This window comes from Halichoerus grypus, chromosome 8 (genome assembly GCF_964656455.1).
Source record: "Halichoerus grypus chromosome 8, mHalGry1.hap1.1, whole genome shotgun sequence".
Taxonomy (NCBI): Eukaryota; Metazoa; Chordata; class Mammalia; order Carnivora; family Phocidae; genus Halichoerus; species Halichoerus grypus.
In genome coordinates, this window is record NC_135719.1 from 70,220,800 (window position 1) to 70,243,687 (window position 22,888).

General features: G+C 39.9%; 1 protein-coding gene across 7 annotated transcripts; it reads right to left on the reverse strand.

Annotated features, from left to right (window-relative positions):
* Positions 1–1,714: 1,714 nt before the first annotated feature.
* Positions 1,715–22,556, reverse strand: LOC144378734 (uncharacterized). Of its 7 annotated transcripts, XR_013450490.1 has the most exons (5): positions 22,343–22,498; positions 20,557–20,637; positions 14,700–14,883; positions 11,795–11,914; positions 1,715–9,400 (listed from the first exon to the last, which is right to left on the reverse strand). XR_013450490.1 is itself a non-coding variant. In XM_078079524.1 (4 exons), the coding sequence occupies exons 1-4, from the start codon at positions 22,539–22,541 to the stop codon at positions 9,233–9,235; spliced, it is 423 nt and encodes a 140-aa protein (XP_077935650.1). In that variant the 5' UTR covers positions 22,542–22,556; the 3' UTR covers positions 1,715–9,232. The 7 variants fall into 7 exon arrangements, 3 of the variants coding, with proteins under 3 accessions (XP_077935650.1, XP_077935649.1, XP_077935651.1); XR_004914744.2 differs by lacking the exon at positions 11,795–11,914; XM_078079524.1 differs by lacking the exon at positions 14,700–14,883 and having other exon boundaries at positions 1,715–9,255; positions 22,343–22,556.
* Positions 22,557–22,888: the final 332 nt, after the last annotated feature.

The following is a 22,888-nucleotide window of genomic DNA, read 5'->3' on the forward strand; positions in this document are numbered from 1 at the left end:
CCTGCTTTTCACACAATAAATGTCACAACTTTCCATACCAGCCCATACGCAAACTACCTCATTTGTTTTAACACCTACATGATTCAGTGATGTGAATATATCAGAATCTGACCATTCTTGTATTGGATCCTTATACCTATCTTTGCAGATCTGTACTGGTAGGAGTGATTATTAAAGTGGGAAAGTCAAAGGGCATGTCCATTTACAATTTTGATATTATGCCTTCCATAAATGTTACACTAATTGATCGTCTCACGCATATTGACTTTTTAAACAACCCTTTTAAAGGACACCTTTAGGTGGTGTAAGAGTAAAGTCTAGCAAACATCAATGATTGTCTGATATTAACAGATACTAAGTCTACTTTGCTATAGTTTGATATCATTTAGCACTGTATGTTGAATAAAACTTATTTTCAAAAATTCCAGTCATAAGAACAATAAAACTGCATACTAAAGTTCTGAGTTGTAAACTATTAAGCTCCTGAGTTAACAGCAGAAACTATCTCTATTTTTGTAACCCTAACATCTAGCACAGTACCTGGGAGTGGAGTATATCAGCGTGTGCTAAATGATTAGTCATAAATCACAGGAAGGAACTATTACATTAGTAATCATACCACAAAAACCACGTAGCTTGTGTTCCTGTCCACTTGACAATAGCCAATCCCAAGGAAGTTTGTAACATCCACTTTCCTTTAAACTTAAACTTTCCCCTGAATCGAGAAGGATCTTTTTTTTTTTAAGATTTATTTGTCAGAGAGAGAGAGCCAGCACAGAGGGAGAAGCAGGCTTTCTGCTTAGCAGAGAGCCCAATGCAGGACTCAATCCCAGGATCCCGGGATGATGACCTGGGCCAAAGGCAGCCGCTTAACCAACCGACTGAGCCACCCACATGTCCCTCTCTTCTCAATTATAGTGTTAAGCCTCTTTAGTTAAGCTAGCTAATAAATATTCAATGTAAAAACATTTAAAATGCTTTATTTCAGATAGGAAGGATTCCCTGCAATAGTTTAAACACTATTGTACTTAGCTCACTATTTCCTTATCAGAAACTGAACATTTGGGGCGCCTGGGTGGCTCAGTTAAGTGTCTGCCTTCGGCTCAGGTCATGATGACCTCAGGATCCTGGGATCGAGCCCCACATCAGGCTCCCTGCTCAACGGGAAGTCTTGTTTCTCCCTCTGCCTCTCCACCCACTTGTGCTCACTCGTAAAATCTTAAAAAAACAACAACAAAAAAACATTTGCCAATACCTAGCATAAGGTTGGCCCTAAAGGTGGGAATGACGTTAAGTTTAAATGGAATGCCTCTTTGTTCACATGGCTGCCACGTCCCTTGGACTACAGCAGAAACTGCTACGACTTGGTACCACCACCCAGATCTTTGGTCTTTTCTGACATCTGGAGCCTACCTCAGCCCAGGTCTCTGGCTCGGCTCCTCCCATCTCAGTAATCTACTGCATTATTAGAAATTACCCGTTCCGGGACACCTGGGTGTCTCATTCAGTTAAGTGTCTGCCTTCGGCTCAAGTCATGATCCCAGGGTCCTGGGATCGAGTCCTGAGTCGAGTCCCACATCGGGCTCCCTGCTCAGCGGGGAGCCTGCTTCTCCCTCTGCCTGCCTCTTCCCCTGCTTATGCTCTCTCTCCCTCTCTTTAAAAAAAGTAGTCTAAAAAAAACTACCCATTCCAAGTAATGAGTAACACAGTGAAGTTTCAGTGCATTCTCAGCCCATGCTGCTTTATTGCCAAAATATATATATATACATACACACACACACACACACACACACACAGGTGCAGAGTTTCCAACTCATATAGCAGTTCCCTTTTACATCAAAGAATAAAATTTCTGAAATCCCAAGGATGCATAGATTAAAAAGCTGCCTTTTGTAATACTTTATATTCAATGAAATTCTTTTTAACATTATATAATAATGGTGCAATGAAGAAAATACAGAACAGCAAGTAAAAACAGTGAGCAACAACCGTACTTATAGGAGAGTAAATCAAAATATGTTAATGATACTCTAATATAATATGACTCTGTGATGGGTGGGTTTAAAGTAAGTGCCAAGACTATTACTGTTATTTAAGGACTGATGATAATGTATTGCCAGAATACTGTTCTTATCTCTGGGAGGAAAATTGATGGCATGGCATACTATCACCAAGGGAGACAAAACCTTTTGAAAATTGTCAGTAACCTTCCGGTATCTATTTTAATTTTAAAGGAGGTTTAGGAGTAAACGTTCCTAGAGAAATCTGTGACACTTGGTTTTTTATCTATGTGTCTTTGTGGAATAATGGGAACAGAGTTGAGAGAAACTCCTTCCTTGTATCTTTACTGGTTTCATTGGTTGGCAGATGTAATCAGTAAGTGGCAAGGAGAAAATTTACAAATGGGAAATGATATCTCACTTCCTGTACTTAAGTGGAGACTAAACACTGCAATGATTGTAAGTCTAATTCAGTTCTGAACTCCTGGAAAGTTACCACTTACACTTAAACATTCCCAGAGGCATTTGGAGTGAAATCCCAGAGCAAACAGGTTAAAATGACTTAAGAAAAATTTTCAATCATAGAACATGAAACCTGGGAGGGGCCTATGAGAATCATCTAGTCTAACTCTGAATTCTCTTCTGTTTACGCCACTCAGCTATGAATTCCATTTGTATTATTACTTGTCATGATCATTTGCACTTAACAGGGTTTATTTCAAAGTCAGGAATCTTCTCAAAAATTTTAAGCTACCACAATAAACTGATCTATTTTCTTCATCAAGTAAGGAAATATATGTCAAGTGTTCTTTTTTTCTCCAAAAGTGGGAAAACCTGCTCCTGTTTACCTGGCATCAGAAGCTTTAGGCAACAAATTATGCAGTCTGAGCAAAATAAAATGGCTAAAGCTCTGGCTATAAAATTTTAAAAACAAAACATTTATGTAATACAGTAACAAAAAAGAACCCAAACCACAGATTTGTCAATACTTTTAGCACTGTTTCCACAAAATGGAGCAGTCTCCTTGGCTGCAGGGAACCTTTATGGCTGGTCGGTACCAGTAGCATCCAGAAGAGTTGGCTGGTTATCTGAAAATCCTGAACATCTGAAATACGGGCATATTGCTTCCATTCACTTCCAAGATACTAGTTTTAAAATATCCTAACTTAAGCCACATAAATTTTATCAGACAAACCCCATACTTTTATTTTATATACTCTACACTGGCAATTCCCTACTTTCCTACCCTTTCTGAAACTCTGCACCTTTCTGATTATTATAGCCATAGCAGCTTATTTATTCAACATGCTTAGTTTGTGCCTTTGTTTTGTTTTTAAACATGCTTGGGGACTAAGGGAACCAGGCAAGAGGTTAGAGGGTGAGCACTGTCATGCTCTCTATTCCTGACAGTTTGAATGTCTTGTGGTTGCCCCTGTTTATCTTCTAGCTCCCATTTTCAATGGAAGTTAAGATAATCTTTAATTAGAAAATGAAAACTAATAATCCAAAAAGTAAATTCAGGCTATTGGTTTAAGTCTCTATTGCTTCATTAATAAATGCATATATAATATCTATCTACTAGTCACCACATAACACTGGACATTTTCAATCATGCATTAGAATATTAGTACTCTAAAATCAGAATTCTGGGCCTGCCACTATTTCTTGCACTTTCATTCAGACCCAGTTTTAATAAACGTGCAGAAAAGACCCCCTGATTCAGAGGAATTAGGGGAAATAACAAGGATGCATACAGTTTCAACTGAAAATGTGGGTTAATAAAGTGATTGCTTAGAAATGCAGGCAGGGCAGGTGCTCCACATCACAATGCTGCTTCAGAAAGTCACACACAAAAAGGTGAAAATCAGGACCACTACTTAGTTACAAAAGGCTTAATTGCGAATCCTGGCCCTTTTGGGTAGAGAATGATGTGAAAACTCTGGGAAAAGAAAGAGAATTGAAAGATGTACAGTCTTTTGGAGCAGTTAAGTTTTCTTGGCCATTTATTGACAGCTATAGCATAGAAGAGCATACGTGTATAGAGATGGTGAAGATGCTCTTAGGCAGAATGGTTGGATTCACATTAATGAACTTTATCTGCACAGCCCCCTGGGGAAAAGGAGTTTATGAACAGCAGAGCTGATATAATGTAAACTCAAAATCAATGCCCTGAAATTTAGCATAGATTTGTACTTTGAAAACTATCAGCCAAGGAATTCTTCCAAATAGGGTATGGTTAATAGCCAAGCAATGTTCTGAATAAACTAGAAGCAATTTGCTTGCACCAGCAGCACCATGAGAATGTAAACTCCTGGAGGCCAAGGGTCTCTTCATATTTTGCATATCACAGGTACACAGAGTAAACATGAGACCACAACAACATTGAAAAGTAATAACCACATACCTAGAGACTACAAAAACTTGTAGCACATTTTAGCATTTACAACTATTAACGTGGCTGTTAAGGGTAGTCTTTGTTTTAAGTAACTAAATTGTTGACATCACTATAATACACAGCGGTGTCCTCATGATCGTGCAGATGACTAAATATTGCTTGGTTATTCCAATGTCTCTAGCACCAAATGACGGCGTAGGACATTTAAAGAGGAGCTATAATCAATTTAATATAATAGCCTTCTCCCTATCCTCTGGAGTTACCATATAAGAAATATTCAAGAGGCACTATTTTCTTAAATCCGCTCCACTTTTAGTTTTTTCCCTGGGAAAACAAGGGAACATAGACCCAATCTTTTCAGGGACCTTCAAGGTGCTAAATGGCCAAAATGAACACAAGGTAAAAGGGAGTAAGAAGTCAGCTTCCATTCCTCTATTATATCCTGATGTGAGGTGTGAGATCCCTCAGATCAAGAAACTAGTTTGCTGGGCTCTTATTAAAGAGTCACATGCCAAAGTCCTCAACACATGTACATCAGACAAGGTTTATAAAACCAACATGCTGTCTTTGGCTATTCCCTTCAATCCTTTGCTTTACATCTTTAAATTCTAACTCCCCTAAACTAACCAGAGGCATAACGAAAAGCCAGCTATCCAAGTTCTTGGTTTGTTTTTAACCCAAACACACACACACACACACACACACACACACACACACTTTTCCATTCTTAAAATGCACCCAGAGAATGAAAGGAGAAAAGAAAAGGTGACAGAGCACAAAGTCGCCTATTCTATAAATGCCTGTTGCTGAAAAGAACATCAGAAGCAAAATCCCCACCTGATGGCTTCAGTGGGGCTACCTCGGTAGGAGTACATTTGTTTCCTGGTTAACCACTAGAAAAATTTCATTCATTGGCTCTACCCCTCTGCTTTAGGAAACAAATAGGGTCTCTAACCTTTACACCTACACAAAAGTTGCTATTTCTCACACATGATTTATTCATATACATTCAGCTTTTAAAGTACCTTTTATATGTTCTTTGCCTAAAACATCTTCCTTTGGTGCAACTCTGTTCATCACCAGAGCTTCACCAACTCAAGTAGTAATATTTATTCTATTGTACAACTTTGCTAATACAATTTACTATACATGTAAAACTGTTATTGCTACAAAGATTCTACCTCTTGAAAATTATTATTTGTTTTATGGCTTTTATTTATTTATTTTTGCAATAGGAAATATCCTTTCCTATGTACTGTGCTATTTTGCATTCATTCATTACCTTTTCAGAGGTATTTTTAAAAATATTTAAATGCTTTTTGGAAATAGATTCTCCCAGGCACTAAACTACTAGAGCCAAGAGTACAACTGCTTTAAAAAGTACACTCTGAGAATCTAAACCTGGGTCCCTGGATATCTGCTGCTACAGAATCTATTTGTTTAAGCTTGCTTGTGTACTGGAGACACACCACATTCCTTTTGCATTTCATATCATGGTAACTGTAAAATCTGTGTCAAAAAGTCCTGAACTCTCCTAATACTGAGACTTAAAAATCACCTCCGAAAACTGCCCTTTCCAAGTTCTCAAGGCAGCTTTTAGAGGTAGGAGTTTCTTTTCCACAGAAAGCTATCTTATGCTTTCAGAACAAAATCATTTATTTTTACAAGCAGAAAAAAGTGAAAGCTGTCTGAGGTGGCTTACTATAACCAAGCAAAAGAGATAGTTATTACATGGCAACCTGCTTAGGCTCCATCTAGCTACACTCCAATTCTTGTGGAAAGGTCTGGAATGCCATCAACACGCAATTCAGACTGTGAAATAGGAAAAGCCTGTGACAAATTAATGTAGGACACTGAACTACTGACCAGTGTTCTTCCATAACAATTAGCATGCTGCAGACAGGAAATGTAAATGGTCTGCAGATTAGAAAAGCACTTGACTAACATAGCATTTCAGTAAGACATGCAAAATAAAAAAGTAATTTCTTGATGCAAAGGAGTGGATTAAATAATAAACCTACAAGACACACTGTGTGAAAACAGCATAAGAACAATCTCATCTCAAACTAAGAGAACAAAGCAGAATCATGAAATGGGGCCTCATTTTGATTTGAGATTTCATAAGACACAAAGGCAGCTGGTTTCCAGCTACCTCAGGAAAAGCTTAAATATCCTCAAACACAGTATTTCACACTGTAATCCCACAGTTCTATTCATAAATGAGTCTTTTTGGCCTTAATCTCCTTTCCCCAGGGAGAATATCATGATTCCGATATTTATGAAAAAAGAAAAGGTCTCGATTTTCCACTCATTTTACACTATTGGTTATTATCAATAATTCATCCTGAAGTTTAAATTATTACTAGGCTCATGCACTAACCCCTAACATGGCACTACAATATGCTACCAAGCACTAATGCTTACAAAACTATACACATCTCAAAATGGAAGACATTGGTGATTTTGTTGTTCTTAAACAACTTGTAACATTTGTCCACAAGTATTAAAATATACATATATATATATTTCTATTGCACATATCCCGTTTTTGTTTAACTTTTTAAAAGAAAAACTGCCAGCTGACATGATGAGCAGAGAAGGAAGTAGGCACAGCTACTGATCAAGGTGTAGTCCTGCCTAAAATTACAGCTTTTCCCATCAAGAAGGGGACAAAATAGCCCAGGGGGAAAAATGTAAGCATATTAAGCAAACACTGGGCTAGTACACTGGCATAGACCCATTTTGTTAGATACTATCTGGTGACAACCACTAAAGATGCAAAGAACAACTTGAACGAGAGCATTCAACAGTGGTTCCTTTAGCTATGAAATAAATACAAAGCAACTGGAGAAGATGAGTCTGATACATACTCAAACAAATGGGCCAGAGATGGTTTCACTGGTGCTGATGGTATAAAGTCCCTATCCCCTGCCAAATGGTCCTACCCAAAACACTGCAAAAAGGACATGGGGAAGATGGGTAACAGACAACTAAAGATATAAATTCTCAACATACCAATGGAACTCAGTTCTGTCTTTAACAATTCCAAAATAATTAAAGAAAATATCAGGAAGTTGGCTGAGAAGTTACTTAGAGAAACATTTAAGTTACCTTTATCCAAAGTTACTTCTATGTTTCACCACTCAGTATTTGCCCTCAAAGGAAATTATATTTTATCTATATTACGTAATTATTTTACTAAAAAGCTTTCTTATGTCAATTCAAAGACGTTGACCAATTTAACTAATCATTAAGAGTGCTCAACAATTCCCATTTTTGGCCATTTCTATCACTGCTAAATTTTGGTAAATCTGCCCTAAGTTTTTAGCATCACAGCATGTATGACCCTAGGCAAATTCCCTAAATCACAGATATGATCTAGGACAATTTGTTCTTAATTGCATCTAAGAAGTTTCAAATTCTTTCTCACAAAGACTCATAGCTTCCTTCTTCTTATATAAAGACCTGACAATTCATACAGTGGTCCTCTGTAGATTTGGAAGCAAGAATAGCTTTACATTATAGTCTGTTCATCACATGGTATAAGTTTTAAGGAGAAGAAGAAAGATCCATATTTTTGTTGAACTATTTTTCTTGTTTGAGTTTTTTTCCAGACCCCGAATTTCTTCTAAATCAACCACAAATTTGGGAACATTGCTACTGAAGTCCATTCTCTGATCACAGTTTGGTTACAACCAGGGAAAGTTACCTGAGCCCCAGCCTTTACAGCCTAACATTACACCTCACCTAAAAAAATAAACCAAACATCTGAATACCCATCTTGGATCAAAGGAACAAAGTTATTTATGTTTTTAGAAAACTGGAGCTACAGAACGTAAGATTCCATAAAGTTAGATGGAGCTGCATAAGGCATTTTTGCTTCCTTTTCGCAGGAGAAAGGAATTATCTGCAAACTCTTTTGTTTTCCCCATTCCTTCATGCCCAAAGTTGAAGGCAGGTCATACTAGAGGATCTGCCATATCTTCTGAACAGAAAAACCACTTAAGCCACTTGTTCCTGCCTTAGCAGCATGGAAAACCAAGTCTCAAGTGCTATGTTAAGAGTCCACAAAAAAGAATGAAGTAATTTGCAATATAGGAGCCTCTCATCTGAGGGAGGTGAAAAGGGTTCCACCAGTGGACTTGAAGCTATTTTGTTTCCTTTTCCAACCTTTCAGTAAACTCAAGCATGCATTCATAGGGTTAGCAAATGTACAATGTGGTCTTTCCTTAGAAAAATGAAAAATCATTTAAAAATACGAAATGTCCAAAGACTTCTGAGACAGAAGCCAACAAAAACTTCCTGCTCTAGGAGAAAAATCCCTCTTCACATCCAAACTGTAGATTTACACATGTAAAGATGTGTATTTTACAGAGACTTTGTTAACCTTGCATCCTCTTGTCTTCATGCTTCTTTATCACATCAAAGGTTTTATTGCAAAATTGGATCTTTGTTCTTTTCCAGCAAATGTACTTCAAAGGATGAGTCAGGATTTAGATATTTAATATCTGTAGTTTTTAAGCATATCTTTCATTTCATATTAGAACACATATTTGGAATTTACTCCTTGCAGATTCAACTGTGCTTATGACAGTGGCTGAAACTGGAAGACATTTAAAAAAAAAAAAAACCTGATGTCATCCATACTTGCTATTTATTTAGTCTTCTTGTTTGGAACAAAAGGTAAAGAATTCACAAACACCAACATCTAAGCACCTGTTTCAAATTAAACATCAGCCTCAGCTTCCAAAATAACTTCTTTATAATTAAGCAAAAAGCAGAACATGCATGTCAGTTGCTTCTTTCTTCCTGGAGAAGTTGGCAAGACAACTGCATCCTAGGAGCTTCTCAATGTTGAATCTGAGAAGTGGAACAAAAAGAAAAGCAGCCTTTTCCGATCCAAATCATGGAGGTAAAATGTGTAGAGAAGAGATATCCACATTTCAGGAATAGGGAAAGTGGCTGGATAAAAGGACTACCTACTCCAGGAGACAACACAGAATACCTGGAAATAAAAAATAAATTAAAAACAGGGAGGTTAAGGCAGGTACTTCTGCATGAGCTCATGTTTAAAAATGATATTTAAAAACACATAGAAAGAAAATACATTTTAGATTACACACTGTCTAAAAGAAAATGTCCAACGATAACACCAAATTCAGTATTGTCATCAGAAAAGCAGCAAGTCAAAAAAATATATAAGCATAATACAAAAAAGTTAGATTTATGTAAAAACTAAAAAAAAAAACTAAAAAAAAAAAAAAAAAGAGATAGACATGTCCAAGGGTTCCTGGTTCCTCAGTCGGTTAGGGCATCTGACTCTTGATTACAGCTCCAGTCATGATCTCAGGATCGTGAGATACAGCCCTGTGTCAGGCTCAGCACTGAGTCTGCTTGAGATTCTCTCTCTCCCTCTCCCCCTCACCTGCTCGCAGGTGCTCTCTCTCTCTCAAATATATAAATCTTTAAAAAAAAAAATACTACAAAGCTGTAGGTAATCAAAACAGTATGGTACTGGCACAAAACCAGACACATAGATCAAGAGAATAGAATAGAAAATCCAGAAATAAACCCACAATTATATAGTCAATTAATCTTCAAAAAAGCAGGAAAGGGGTGCCTGGGTGGCTCAGATGGTTAAGCATCTGCCTTCGGCTCAGGTCATGATCCCAGGGTCCTGGGATCGAGTCCCGCATCGGGCTCCCTGCTCCTTGGGAGCCTGCTTCTCCCTCTGCTTCTCTCTCTCTCTCTCTGTCTCTCATGAATAAATAAATAAAATCTTTAAAAAAAAAAAAAAAAAAAAAGCAGGAAAGAATGTCCAATGGGGAAAAGATGGTCTCTTCAATAAATGGTGTTGGGAAAACTGGACAGCTATGTGCAAAAGAATGGAACTGGACCACTTTCTTACAGTATTAACAAAAATAAACTCAAAATGTATTAAAGACCTAAATATGAGAACTGAAACCATAAAAATCCTAGAAGAGATCACAGACAGTAGTGTCTCTGACATCAGCCACAGTAACATTTTTCTAGATAGGTCTCCTACAGCAAGGGAAATAAAAGCAAAAATAAATTATTGGGACTACATCCATATAAAAAGCTTCTGTACAGTGAAGGAAACAATCAACAAAACTAAAAGGCAACCTACTGAATGGGAGAATATATTTACAAATGACATACCCAATAAAGGGTTAGTATCCAAAATATATAAAGAACTGATACAATTCAACACCAAAAAACCCCCAAAATCCAATTAAAAAATGGGCAGAAGACATGAACAGACATTTCGCCAAGACGACAGATGGCCAAAAGACACATGAAAAGATGCTCAACATCACTCATCATCAGAGAAATGCAAATCAAAACTACAATGAGGTATCACCTCACACCTGTCAGAATGGCTAAAATAAAAAACAAGTGTTGGCGAGGATGTGGAGAAAAAGGAACCCTCTTGCATTACTGGTGGGAATGCGAACGGGTGCAGCCACTGTGCAAAACAGTATGAAGGTTCCTCAAAAGTTAAAAATGAGGGGCACCTGAGTGGCTCAGTCGTTAAGCATCTGCCTTCGGCTCAGGTCATGATCCCGGGGTCCTGGGATCGAGCCCTGCGTGGAGCTCCCTGCTCGGCGGGAAGCCTGCTTCTCCCTCTCCCACTCCCCCTGCTTGTGTTCCCTCTCTCGCTGTATCTCTCTCTGTCAAATAAATAAATAAAATCTTAAAAAAAAAAAAAAAGTTAAAAATGAAACTACCCTACAATCCAGTAATTGCACTACTGGATTATCTACAAAAAAAAAAATACAAACACACTAATTCAAAGGGACACATGCACCCCTATGTTTATAACAACATTACATACAAGAGCCAAATTAGGAAGCAGCTTAAGTGTTCACTGATAGGTGAATGGATAAAGAAGATGTGGTATATATACATACACAATGGAGTATTATTCGGCTATAAGCTGAATGAAAGTCGAAAGGCCAAAAAGCTGAACAAGCCAAAAAGAATGAAATCTTGCCATCTGCAACAACATGGATGGAGCAAAAGAGTACAATGCTAAGTGAAATAAATCAGAGAAAGAGAAATACCTTATTATTTCACTCACATGTGGAATTTAAACAAAACAAATGAGCAAAGGAAAAAGAAAGAAACCAAGAAACAAGATTCTTTTTTTTTAAGATTTTATTTATTTATTCGACAGACAGACAGCGAGAGAGGGAACACAAGCAGGGGGAGTAGGAGAGGGAGAAGCAGGCTTCCCGTGGAGCAGGGAGCCCGATGCGAGGCTCCATCCCAGGACCCCGAGATCATGACCTGAGCCAAAGGCAGACGCTTAACGACTGAGCCACCCAGGGGCGCCAAGAAACAGATTATTAACTATAGAGAACAAACTGATGCTTACCAGAGGGGAGGTGGGTGGCAGGATGGGTGAAATAGGTGATGGGGATTAAGGAGGACATCTGCTGTGATGAGCACTGGGTGAGGTATGGAATTGCTGAATCACTGTATTGTGCATCTGAAACTAATATAACACTGCATGTTAACTATACTGGAATTAAAGGCAAATGTAAATTAATTCAGAATCAAATCAGGAGGAAGAGAATTATAGAATTTGCATTTGTTGCAAAAGCAGCAAAAGTAAGAGTAAAAAAATAGAGAATATCACAGAAGGGCCTTTAGAACACCATGGGCAACAGAGCTGTTTCATTATATAAGCTTACTCAGGCCAATTCAAAGCTTACACCAGCCATTAGACTGTTCTGTAGTTCAATTATTATTATTATTTTTTAGGATTTTACTTATTTATTTGAGAGAGAGACAGAGAGAGCAAGAGAGGATAAGCAGGGGGGAGCAGCAGAGGGAAAGGGAGAAGCAGGCTCCTTGCTGAGACTAGAGCCTAGGACCCTGGGATCATGACCTGAGCTGAAGGCAGACGCTTAACTGACTGAGCCACCCAAGCACCACCTGCAGTTCAATTCTAATGGCAAGATAACTGGTAGTAATGTTGAGGGGGAAAGAAGATACAAGCTAGTTCCTTCCAGGAGGAACTATGCTAAAAGAATTCTATGTAAACCAAATAAGCATCAAAGATGAGCACCTTTTCCTAACAGGGAACCTATCTAGACTGTCTTATAAACAAATTCCTTCAGCAATACTTACTAATAAAAATACATACATTCATCATATATAAACTCCACCTCCCCCCCCATCTATATCTTTATATCAGGCAATAATGCTAGAATATCATAAGCCTGTTCTCTCTTCAAAAGACCCAATTTCGGGCTCCTGGATGACTCAGTTGGTTAAGCATCTGCCTTTGGCTCAGCTCATGATCTCAGGGTCCTGGGATCAAGTCCCGCATCAGGCTCCCTGCTCAGCAAGGAGCCTGCTTCTCCCTCTCCCTCTTCCACTTCCCCTGCTCATCCCCCCCCCCCCAAATAAATAAATAAAATCTTTAAAAAACAAACAAAAAACCCATAATACCCAATTTCACATTCACTCAGTCACCATTCATTTTATTCACTCTAAACACAAATATGGATCACAAACTGTAGGACCTACTAAAAAGTGAATTAGTAGTAGCTTAGTATGAAAGCCATAGTTCTGACCATGACCTACAATTCCCCCTAAGGTCTACACCACCTTCCACCATATCTCTTCTGACCCCAACTCTATTTCTTTCTTTTTTTTTTCTTTTAAGATTTTATTTATTTATTTGACATAGAGAGACACAGCGAGAGAGGAAACACAAGCAGGGGTAGTGGGAGAGGGAGAAGCAGGCTTCCCACGGAGCAGGGAGCCTGACGCAGAGCTCCATCCCAGGACCCTGGGACCATGACCTGAGCCAAAGGCAGACGCTTAATGACTGAGCCACCCAGGTGCCCCCCAACTCTATCTCCTCCTCCATCATGTGCTCCAACCACACTGGACTCCTTGCTCTTCCTGGAATGTCAGGCATACTCCAACCTCATAGCCTTTGTACTGGCTATTCCCTTTGTGAGAGGACCCTTCCCCAGGTATCCACATAGCTAGTCCTCTCACCTCTTTACTTACATGTCATTTTCTCAATGAGGCCTACTTTGAGCCAGTTTAAGATTATACTATCCCTCCATCCCATCCACAGACACACTTCTACCATTCCCCTTTACCCTATCTACTTTTCCTTTTATCCAAAGCCTGTAACACTATCTAAGTTACTTCATAAGGTATTTATTATGTTTCTTCATTTACTGTCCTGTCTAAAATGTAAGCTCCAGGGGTGCCTGGGTGGCTCAGTCGTTAAGTGTCTGCCTTCGGCTCAGGTCATGTCGAGCCCTGCATTGGGCTCCCTGCTCAGCGGGGAGTCTGCTTCTCCTTCTCCCGCTCCCCCTGCTTGTGTTCCCTCTTTCTCTGTCAAATAAATAAATAAAATCTTAAAAAAAAAATGAAAATAAATAAAATAAAATAATAAGCTCCAGGGGTGCCTGTCTGGCATGGTCAGTGGAGCATGCAACTCTTGATCTCAGGGTTGTAAGTTTGAGCCCCACACTGGGTGTAGAGATTACTTAAAAATAAAATATTTAATACATAACATAACATAACATAACACGTAAGCTCCATCAGGAAGGAAACTGTTTTGTTTACCAATGAATCCCAAACACCCAGACTAGCATGTGACCCAGGTAACCACTTGATAAAAATTTGCTGAATGAATGAAGAGCAGGGCTGTTAAATACATTTAGCCAACATGAGTTAAAATGTAAATAGGTTCTAGAGTTAAGTGAGGAAACCAAAACTATACACACTGATCTACAAAATCTTCAAATACATCCCTATAAAGTTGATGACTTACTAGGCACTTCTAGGTCTTTGAGGTCACTCGTTTAGTGCTATTGATTATACAAATAAAGTAACTTTGTATTTGACTTTCTGGGAGGACAGAAGGGGAAATCAGAATTTTTAATGTAGTACTTGGGCTAGCCAGACCTGCCTCAAATGACTCTCGGTGCAGTCAGCTTCTAAGATGGGCCCCAGTTATCGTTGCCTCCCGGTATTCACACCCTCCTACAGTCTCCTCTAACAATGAATGAGGGTATGATAAAGAATTTGGCCTTTGTCCTGGGAGAGAAACTCTAAATCCTTGGAATTTACAGTAAATGAGCCAGAAGAAATTACACAACAGAGTCCTAAATAATTAATGGGTCAAAGAAAAAATGACAAGGGAAATTAGGAAATACCTTGAGATAAATGAAAACAACAACAAACCAAAAATTATGGGATGCAGTAAAGCAGTGCTAAGAGGGAAATTTATAGATCTAAATGCTTACATTAAAAAAGAAAGATCTCATGGGGCGCCTGGGTGGCTCAGTCGTTAAGCGTCTGCCTTCGGCTCAGGTCATGATCCCAGGGTCCTGGGATCGAGCCCTGCATTGGGCTCCCTGCTTCGTGGGAAGCCTGCTTCTCCCTCTCCAATTCCCCCTGCTTGTGTTCCCTCTCTCGCTGTGTCTCTCTCTGTCAAATAAATAAATAAAATCTTAAAAAAAACAAAAAACAAAAAACTCAAATCAGCAACCTAACTTTACACCTTAAGGAACTAGAGAAAGAATAAACTAAACCCAAAGCTAGCAAGAACGAAGGAAAAAATAAATATCAGAGCAGAGATAAATAAAAGAGGGAATAGAAAAACAGAGAAAACCAACGAAACCAAAATTCGGTTCTGACAGGGTTGTGAGAATCCCTGAATTTGCAGCCAATTGATCAGAAGTGCAGGTTGCCTGGGAATCCTCCTAAGTGTGGCTGCCTTTTAAAGTGAGGGCAATCTTGGGGTACCTGGCTGGCTCAGTACATACAGCATGCGACTCTTAATCTCAGGGTCATGAGTTCAAGCATTATGCTGGGCATGGAGCCTACTTAAAAAAACCCAAAAAACCACCACCACCACCACCACAAAACCCACAAAGATTAAAGTGAGGGCAGTCTTGTTGGGAACAGGGCCTCTGACTTGTAGGGTCTGCATTAACTCTGGATGGTTAGTGTCAGAACTATATTGCAGTACACTAGTTGGTCTCAAAAGAGTGACCAAGTGAATGAGGAGAAAGTGATGATGAGTGACTTCTGAGACAATAGATGGAGCTGTGACTTCTGCACTGTTCTCTTGGACTGCTTATTCTGGGAGAAGCCAGATGTTGTACATGAAGACATTCAAGCAGCCTTGGAAGAGGCCGACACTGGAAGGAACAAAGGCTTTCCACCACCAGCATGAATTTATCAGCCACGTGAAGGAGGCACCATGGAATTAGGTAACTGCCACCCCAGCCAATCTTGACTGCAACCTTAGAAGAGAATCCAAGCCAGAAAGCCCCAGTGTTAAACTGCTCTGTAACTCCTGACCCACATAAACTGTAAGAGATAATACATGTTTACTGTTGTTTTAATCCACTAAATTTTGGATAATCTGTTATGCATCACTGAATAAGTAATACACTTTGCTTCCTTGAAGGACAGAAAGAATGATATATCATGGGAGTTAATTACTCCTTTCTTAAAAAATAAAAATTCGGGGGCACCTGGGTGGCTCAGTCGTTAAGTGTCTGCCTTCAACTCGGGTCATGATCCCAGGGTCCTGGAACTGAGACCAGCATCAGGCTCCCTGCTCAGCGGGAAGCCTGCTTCTCCCTCTCCCTCTCCCACTCCCCCTGCTTGTGTTCCCTCTCTCGCTGTCTCTCTCTCTCTGTCAAATAAATAAATAAATAAAAACTTTAGAAAATAAAATAAAAATAATAAAAATTCGGTTTGCTACCGGGTTTCAGCATCAAAAAAAAAAAAAAATCTCCTTTCTTACTTTGCTATGTAAATTCAGAACACATTTTACAAAACACAATGGCTATCCTTATCATTCCAGTTAAGTTTTTAAGTGTCTTATTAAAATAGTGCTGGGTCAGGGCACCTGGGTGACTCAGTCAGTTAAGTGGCTGCCTTTGGCTCGGGTCGTGATCCCAGGGTCCTGGGGATCGAGTCCCACGTGGGGCTCCCTGCTTAGTGGGGAGCCTGCTTCTTCCTCTCCCTCTGCCCCTCCCCACCGCTCATGCTCTCTCTCAAATAAATAAACAAAATCTTGAAAGAAAAAAAAAAATAGTGCTGGGTCTGATGGACAGTTTCTGCCCCCAGATATGGATAGGCTCTACTAATGTAAAATCACTGCCTGAGCAAAAATTTAACTTCTCAGTCATTCAACATTACTGAGTGCTTCCTTTCTTTGAAAATTTTAAATTATTTACTTGAATAGGTAACAAAAGCACTAACAGGAAAAGGTACAATAGGATATCCAATGTTTCTTCCATATCCATTTATTTATCTATTTTTATTTAAATTAAATTAGCCAACATATAGTACATCATTAACAGATGTACATATGTACATCGTAACATTTCAGATGTAGAGTTCAGTGATTCATCAGTTGCTTATAACATCCAATGCTCATCACATCACCTGCCCTCCTTAATGCCCATCACCCAATTCCATATCCTTTTAGATATCCTATGGCTACATAACATCTGTGTAAGTAGATTTATTTTCTCCCCACAAATGAAAGTATACTATATACCATGTTCTGCACCTTGCTTTTCCCTTTAATGTATATTAGTGATCATTCCATATCAGAATTAAAGCTACCTTTTTTTTTTTTTAAAGATTTTATTTATTTGAGAGAGAGCATGTGAGAAAGTATGAGTGGGGGAGGGGCAGAGCGAGAGGGAGAAGCAGACTCCCCACTGAGCAGGGAGCCCAACGTGAGGCTCAATCCCAGGACCCCGGGATCATGACCTGAGCCGAAGGCAGATCTTTTTTTTTTTTTTTTTTTTCCGAAGGCAGATCTTAACCGACTGAGCCACCCAGGTGCCCCAAAGCTACCCTTTAAGTACAGAAGCACCTACATTTATTTACATCAATTCCCTGCAGATAGATATTTAGATGTTACTAATATTGGGCTATACCAATGTCAAGTTTCTATTACTATCTACCTGGATTTATTTATTTTTTTAAAAAGATTTATTTATTTGAGAGAGAGTGTGTGTGTGTGCACACAGCACGCACAAACGGGGGAGAGGGAGAATCCCAATCAGCACAGTGCCCAAAGTGGGGTTCAATCTCAGGACCTGAGATCAGGACCTGAGCCAAAACTGAAACCAAGAGTTGGACACTTAACCAACTGCACCACCCAGGCGCCCTCTATCTACCTGGATTTAATTAAGGTTCTAAATTCAAGCAACAAAGCCTCTGTTCTAAAAGCATATGATAAACACTCTATCACCTAAATTTGTCCCAGCTGTTTTTATTTCTTTTCTTTTTCTTTTATTCCTTTCCTTTTTTTTTTTTTTTAAAGATTTTATTTATTTATTTGAGAGACAGAGCATGAGAGAGAGGGGGGGAGGGTCAGAGGGAGAAACAGACTGCGGGACTCGATCCAGGAACTCCAGGATCATGACCTGAGCCGAAGGCAGCTGCTTAACCAACTGAGCCACCCAGGCGCCCTATTCCTTTCCTTTTGTACATTGTAATACAGATCTTCCTTATGATCTGATAAACCCAACCTAAGCTGAAAATATCCTAAGTCAAAAATGCATTTAATACACCTAACTTACCAAACCTCATAGCTTAGCCTAGCCTACCTTAAATGTGTTTCGAATAGTTATATTAGCCTACAGTTGAGCAAAATCATCTAACCCAAAGCCTATTTTATAATAAATTATTGAATATCTCATATCTCATATAATTTATTGAATACTGTACTGAAAATGAAAAACAGTTGTATGTGTTTACCCTTGTGGATCACGTGGCTGATTTACAGCTGTGGTTTGCTGCCAGTGTCCAGCACCATAAAAGCATCACACCACATATTACTATCCAGGGAAAAGATCAAAATTTAAAAACTGGGGGCGCCTGGGTGGCTCAGTCGTTAAGCGTCTGCCTTTGGCCCAGGTCATGCAGGGTCCTGGTTTCGAGCCCCACACTGGGCTCCGTGCTCCGCGGGAAGCCTGCTTCTCCCTCTCCCACTCCCCCTGCTTGTGTTCCCTCTCTTGCTGTGTCTCTCTCTGTCAAATAAATAAATAAAATCATAAAAAAAAAAAAAATTAAAAACCAAAGTATGGTTTCTACTGAATGTGTACTGCTGTCACACCATCAAAAAGGCAAAAAATCCTTCAGGCGAACAATCATTAAGTCAGGGACTGTCTGTATAGCTGGAATTTTTTTACTTACCTTTTTTTAAAATTTGTTTTTATTGTGGTAAAATACACATAATATAAAATTTATCATCTTCACCCTTTTTAAGTGTTCGGTTCAGTGGTATTAAGTACATTCATATTGTTGTGCAAGCATCACCACCTTCCACCTCCAGAACTTTTTTCATTTACAAAACTGAAACTCTGCCCCCATTAAATAATAACTCCCAATTTTCCCTTCCTGAAGCCCCTGGCAACCACCATCCTACTTTCTGTCTCTATGATTTTCACTATTTTTTTTTTTTTTTTTAAAGATTTTATTTATTTGACAGGGAGAGACACAGCAACAGAGGGAACACAAGCAGGGGGAGTGGGAGAGGGAGAAGCAGGCTTCCTGCGGAGCAGGGAGCCTGATGCGGGGCTTGATCCCAGGACCCTGGGATCATGACCTGAGCCGAAGGCAGACGCTTAACGACTGAGCCACCCAGGCGCCCCTTCACTATTCTTAAGTACCTTTATAAGTGGTATACAATATTTTAATCCTTAAAGCAGCTGTAATTGAATGATTTCCATGTAATACAATCAATGTATATGACTAAGTAGATGTTATGAGTTGAACTGTGTCCTCCCCAAATTCATAAATTGGAAGTCTATTCCCTAGTACCTCAAAATGTGACCTTATTTGAAAATAGTCAATACAGTCATTGCAGATATAATTAGTTAAAATGAGGTCATACTGGAGTAGGGTGGGCCCCTAATCTAACATGACTGGTGTCCCCATAGAACTTAGGACACAGACACAGGGAGAATGCCATGTGAAGACTGGAGTCATGCTGCCACGAGCCAAGGAACTACCAAAAGTTAGAAGAAAGGCCTGAAACACATCCTTCCCTAGTACCTTCAAGGTTGATTTTGGATGTTTGATCTCCAAAGCTGTGAGACAATATATTTCTGTTGTTCTAAGTCACCTAGTTTGTTACAGCAGCCCTAGGAAACCCTGTTTTACAGATAAAGTTGTCAATTATTAAAGCACATATCACTTTTTGCTCTTTGAGCAATAGAACATACTTACATCTGTGGTAAATTCAGAAGATAGCAACACTATGGCTAGACTCATACCTAGAAATATTAATGGTGTAGTGAAAAGCTTTAGAAATTAAAGATTAGGGCGCCTGGGTGGCTCAGTTGGTTAAGCGACTGCCTTCGGCTCAGGTCATGATCCTGGAGTCCCAGGATCGAGTCCCGCCATCGGGCTCCCTGCTCAGCAGGGAGTCTGCTTTTCCCTCTGATCCTCCTCCCTCTCATGCTCTCTGTCTCTCATTCTCTGTGTCTCTCATTCTCTCTCGCAAATAAATAAAATCTTAAACAAACGAGGGTGGGGGTAAAAAAAAAAAAAAAAAAACAACAAAAGAAATTAAAGATTAAAATATCAGTATTTATCTATAATTAAAACAAGTGAATATATCCTAAAATTTGCCTAGTAGCACTTATATTTTATCATTTGATCTTCAATCTAATTAAAGCTGTATCTTTCTTCTTTATCCAATAAAAATTACTGGTTTGGGCAAATGATCAAGTTTTTCTTTTTTATACTTGATACACTGCTTTTGTTGAAAATACAAGATTTAGCTTAAATATAAGTAATTTCTAGTCAATGGGGCGCCTGGGTGGCTCAGTCGGTTAAGCGTCTGCCTTTGGCTCAGGTCATGACCCCAGGGTCCTGGGATCTAGTCCCACGTTGGGCTCCCTGCTCAGCGGGGAGCCTTCTTCTCCCTCTCCCTTTGCCCCCTACTCATGCTTGCTCTCTCTCTCTAGTGCTTGCTCTCTCTCTCAAACAAATAAAATCTTAAAAATTTCTAGTCATTTTTGATGTTCATTTTCTGTTGAAGCTTATTGTTCTACTTCTATCTAGCTATTTTTCAAGCTGCTTAAACAGTATCTGGAAGCATTAGCGACTATTACTCACTTGCCAAATCCTGAGTTCTGATTTTTGCTTTCTTCTCAAGATGAATATAAAAGCACCTGGAAGCCAAAGAAAATGTTCTTCCTGTGATAAGGAAAAATAAAAACAACATTATAGTAAGGATACAGCCCTCACTTGTGCTATGTGCTTCTTTGTGCAAAACTATTCAAATGAACCAAGCTATTTTTAAAAACATCACGATGGGGCGCCTGGATGGCTCTGTCATTTAAGTGTCCAACTCTTGGTTTCCACTCAGGTCATGATCTCATGGGTCTTGGGATCTAGTCCCAGGTAGGGCTCCAACCTCAGTCAGAGGTAGGTGTGTGTGTGTGTGTCTCTGCTTGCAAGATTCTTTCCCTCTGCCCCTGCCCCCACCCGCAATCTCTCTGACTCTCTCCCTCTCTAAAATAATCTTTAAAAAAATCATTATCAAAAACTATTCAAAAGGAATAGTCAGAAAGAAGTTACTCTCTACCTGCACTGGCACTAATTTTATAAAGATATCAAAACTCTTGAATAAGTGGTTCTCAAGTTTTTATGGTACTCTCTTCCCACTAAGAACCTGATGATGCTGTGGTCCCTCTTCTCACAAAAGACCTTTGCTTTAATATAGATGACCACACCCCTCTGTTGTAAGGTAGGAATAATATTCTGTTTCTTTCCTCTGCCCTACATATCTTGTTTCTTCTTCTAGATGAAACTGAAAAAAATACTCCTGACAAAAGAGAAAGGTCTTATTTATAAGGAAGCTATTCTTTACGCGGTATTTCCAGCTTTGCTAAATCAAGGACCAGCAAAGAGCACACCAGAAATATTCATTCCTATTATGACATATCAGTGGAACTGCACCCAACTAACATGCCAATTCTAAACAGGCTTCACTAATTCAGAAACCTAGTAACAGGAAACTTTCCAAGAATTTAACTGAAACACCGAATCAGGGGTTATAAAAATCCAATTTATAAAAAGAAACCCCATATACAAGAACCGAATACAAATGACTTGACAGTATTATACTTGACAACCCCACCACATTATACAAATTACGTTCTAATAATATTTCCCCAAACTCTTTCTCATTATCTCTATAAATGATAAATAAAAATTGTACACTGGCTCTTTTAATTCTGGAAAACAACAACGGTGAATTCTACCGGGACCTACAGTCAGTCGAAATTAATGCGCCATTAAGCAATTACCAAGTCATACAAGGACAAAGATGCTTACTCGGACCTTAAATGTTTGAGGGGTGGGAGGGGGAAATGAATGAATAGGTAGCAAGAGAACGTGAACGATACAAATTAAAATCCCGGGGGGAGAACCTATTAAACCAAATCTCAAGGTCAACGGACCAGGGACACAAATTATTCAGGGCCCCAGTAGGCCTCGATTGATACCGGAGACTCAGGCAAAACAGCGAACACGAAGCCGTGAGGTGAGGAATATAAATAAATCAATAAAATAAAGGTATTCTTTAAAAAATAAACCGCTGGACGACGCAGCGGCTGGCAGATACACACCCGCGTGGGTGCAATCACCGGGGAACAAGCCGAAAGCACAAAGGCAGCAAAAAAAGGCACTGAGAAGGACAGAGGCGGGTAGAAGACGAAGTGTTGGTGCGACACACCCCGCAAGGTTTGTACGGCCGCCCGAGGCTGCTCGGAAGGAAGCCCGCGCCAGGCCGAGGCCCGCGCCCGCCGCAGGCAGGGCTCCGCGCGCTCCCGTCCCCCGGCCGGGCTGGGCCGCGCCACCTCCTGCTAGTTCCCCGTCGCCCGCCTTCTCGGCTTACCTCGCACCGACCAGGAGAAGCACTGGACACTCCGGGGGCCTTCTCGCCCCCGGCCCAACGGCCGGCTCCCACCCGCACGCCTCACTCCGCCATCTTCGCTCCTTCCCAAGTCCGCCAACCCTGCGGCAGCCGTTTCCACAAGCCCCGCCTCCGCTTCTGCCGCGGAGTCCTGACTGGTTAACGACTTGCGCAAGCGCATTGTCTTCCCGCTGTCGGCTGGTTGGAATGTACGTCTGTCAATAGTGCTGACCCCACTCTTTTCGATCATTTTTTGTGGGATTGGGTCCCAGGGTTGAGGTAACGGGGGAAAAACGTTTTTGTAATTCACTTGTTAGGAATGTAAAATTATTTCCGCGTAGAACTTGTGTCACTTCGTGGAAAGGTAGTCTGGCTAGGCCGCATGACAGTTTTATAAGACACCGTTAGGTTCAACTATACTGCTGATAATTTCATTCTCGGACCGGGAGCTTTTAACCCCGGACATAATACCACACCTAGGCAGACAATTTAATAGCTCCAATTTGTATCTCATTCTCTCTGATTCGT

Bases quoted from the DNA above. Each gene is read 5' to 3' on its own strand.
- LOC144378734 (XM_078079523.1), bottom strand. From the start codon at position 22,541: ATGCGCTTGCGCAAGTCGTTAACCAGTCAGGACTCCGCGGCAGAAGCG. The intron at 11,915-20,556 runs GTGAGTAATAGT...GTGTTATATTAG, and splicing joins CAGAACTCAGGATTTGGCAA to TTTCAGATGCACAATACAGT. The intron at 9,401-11,794 runs GTAAGCATCAGT...TTTTATTTCCAG, and splicing joins TGCCACCCACCTCCCCTCTG to GTATTCTGTGTTGTCTCCTG.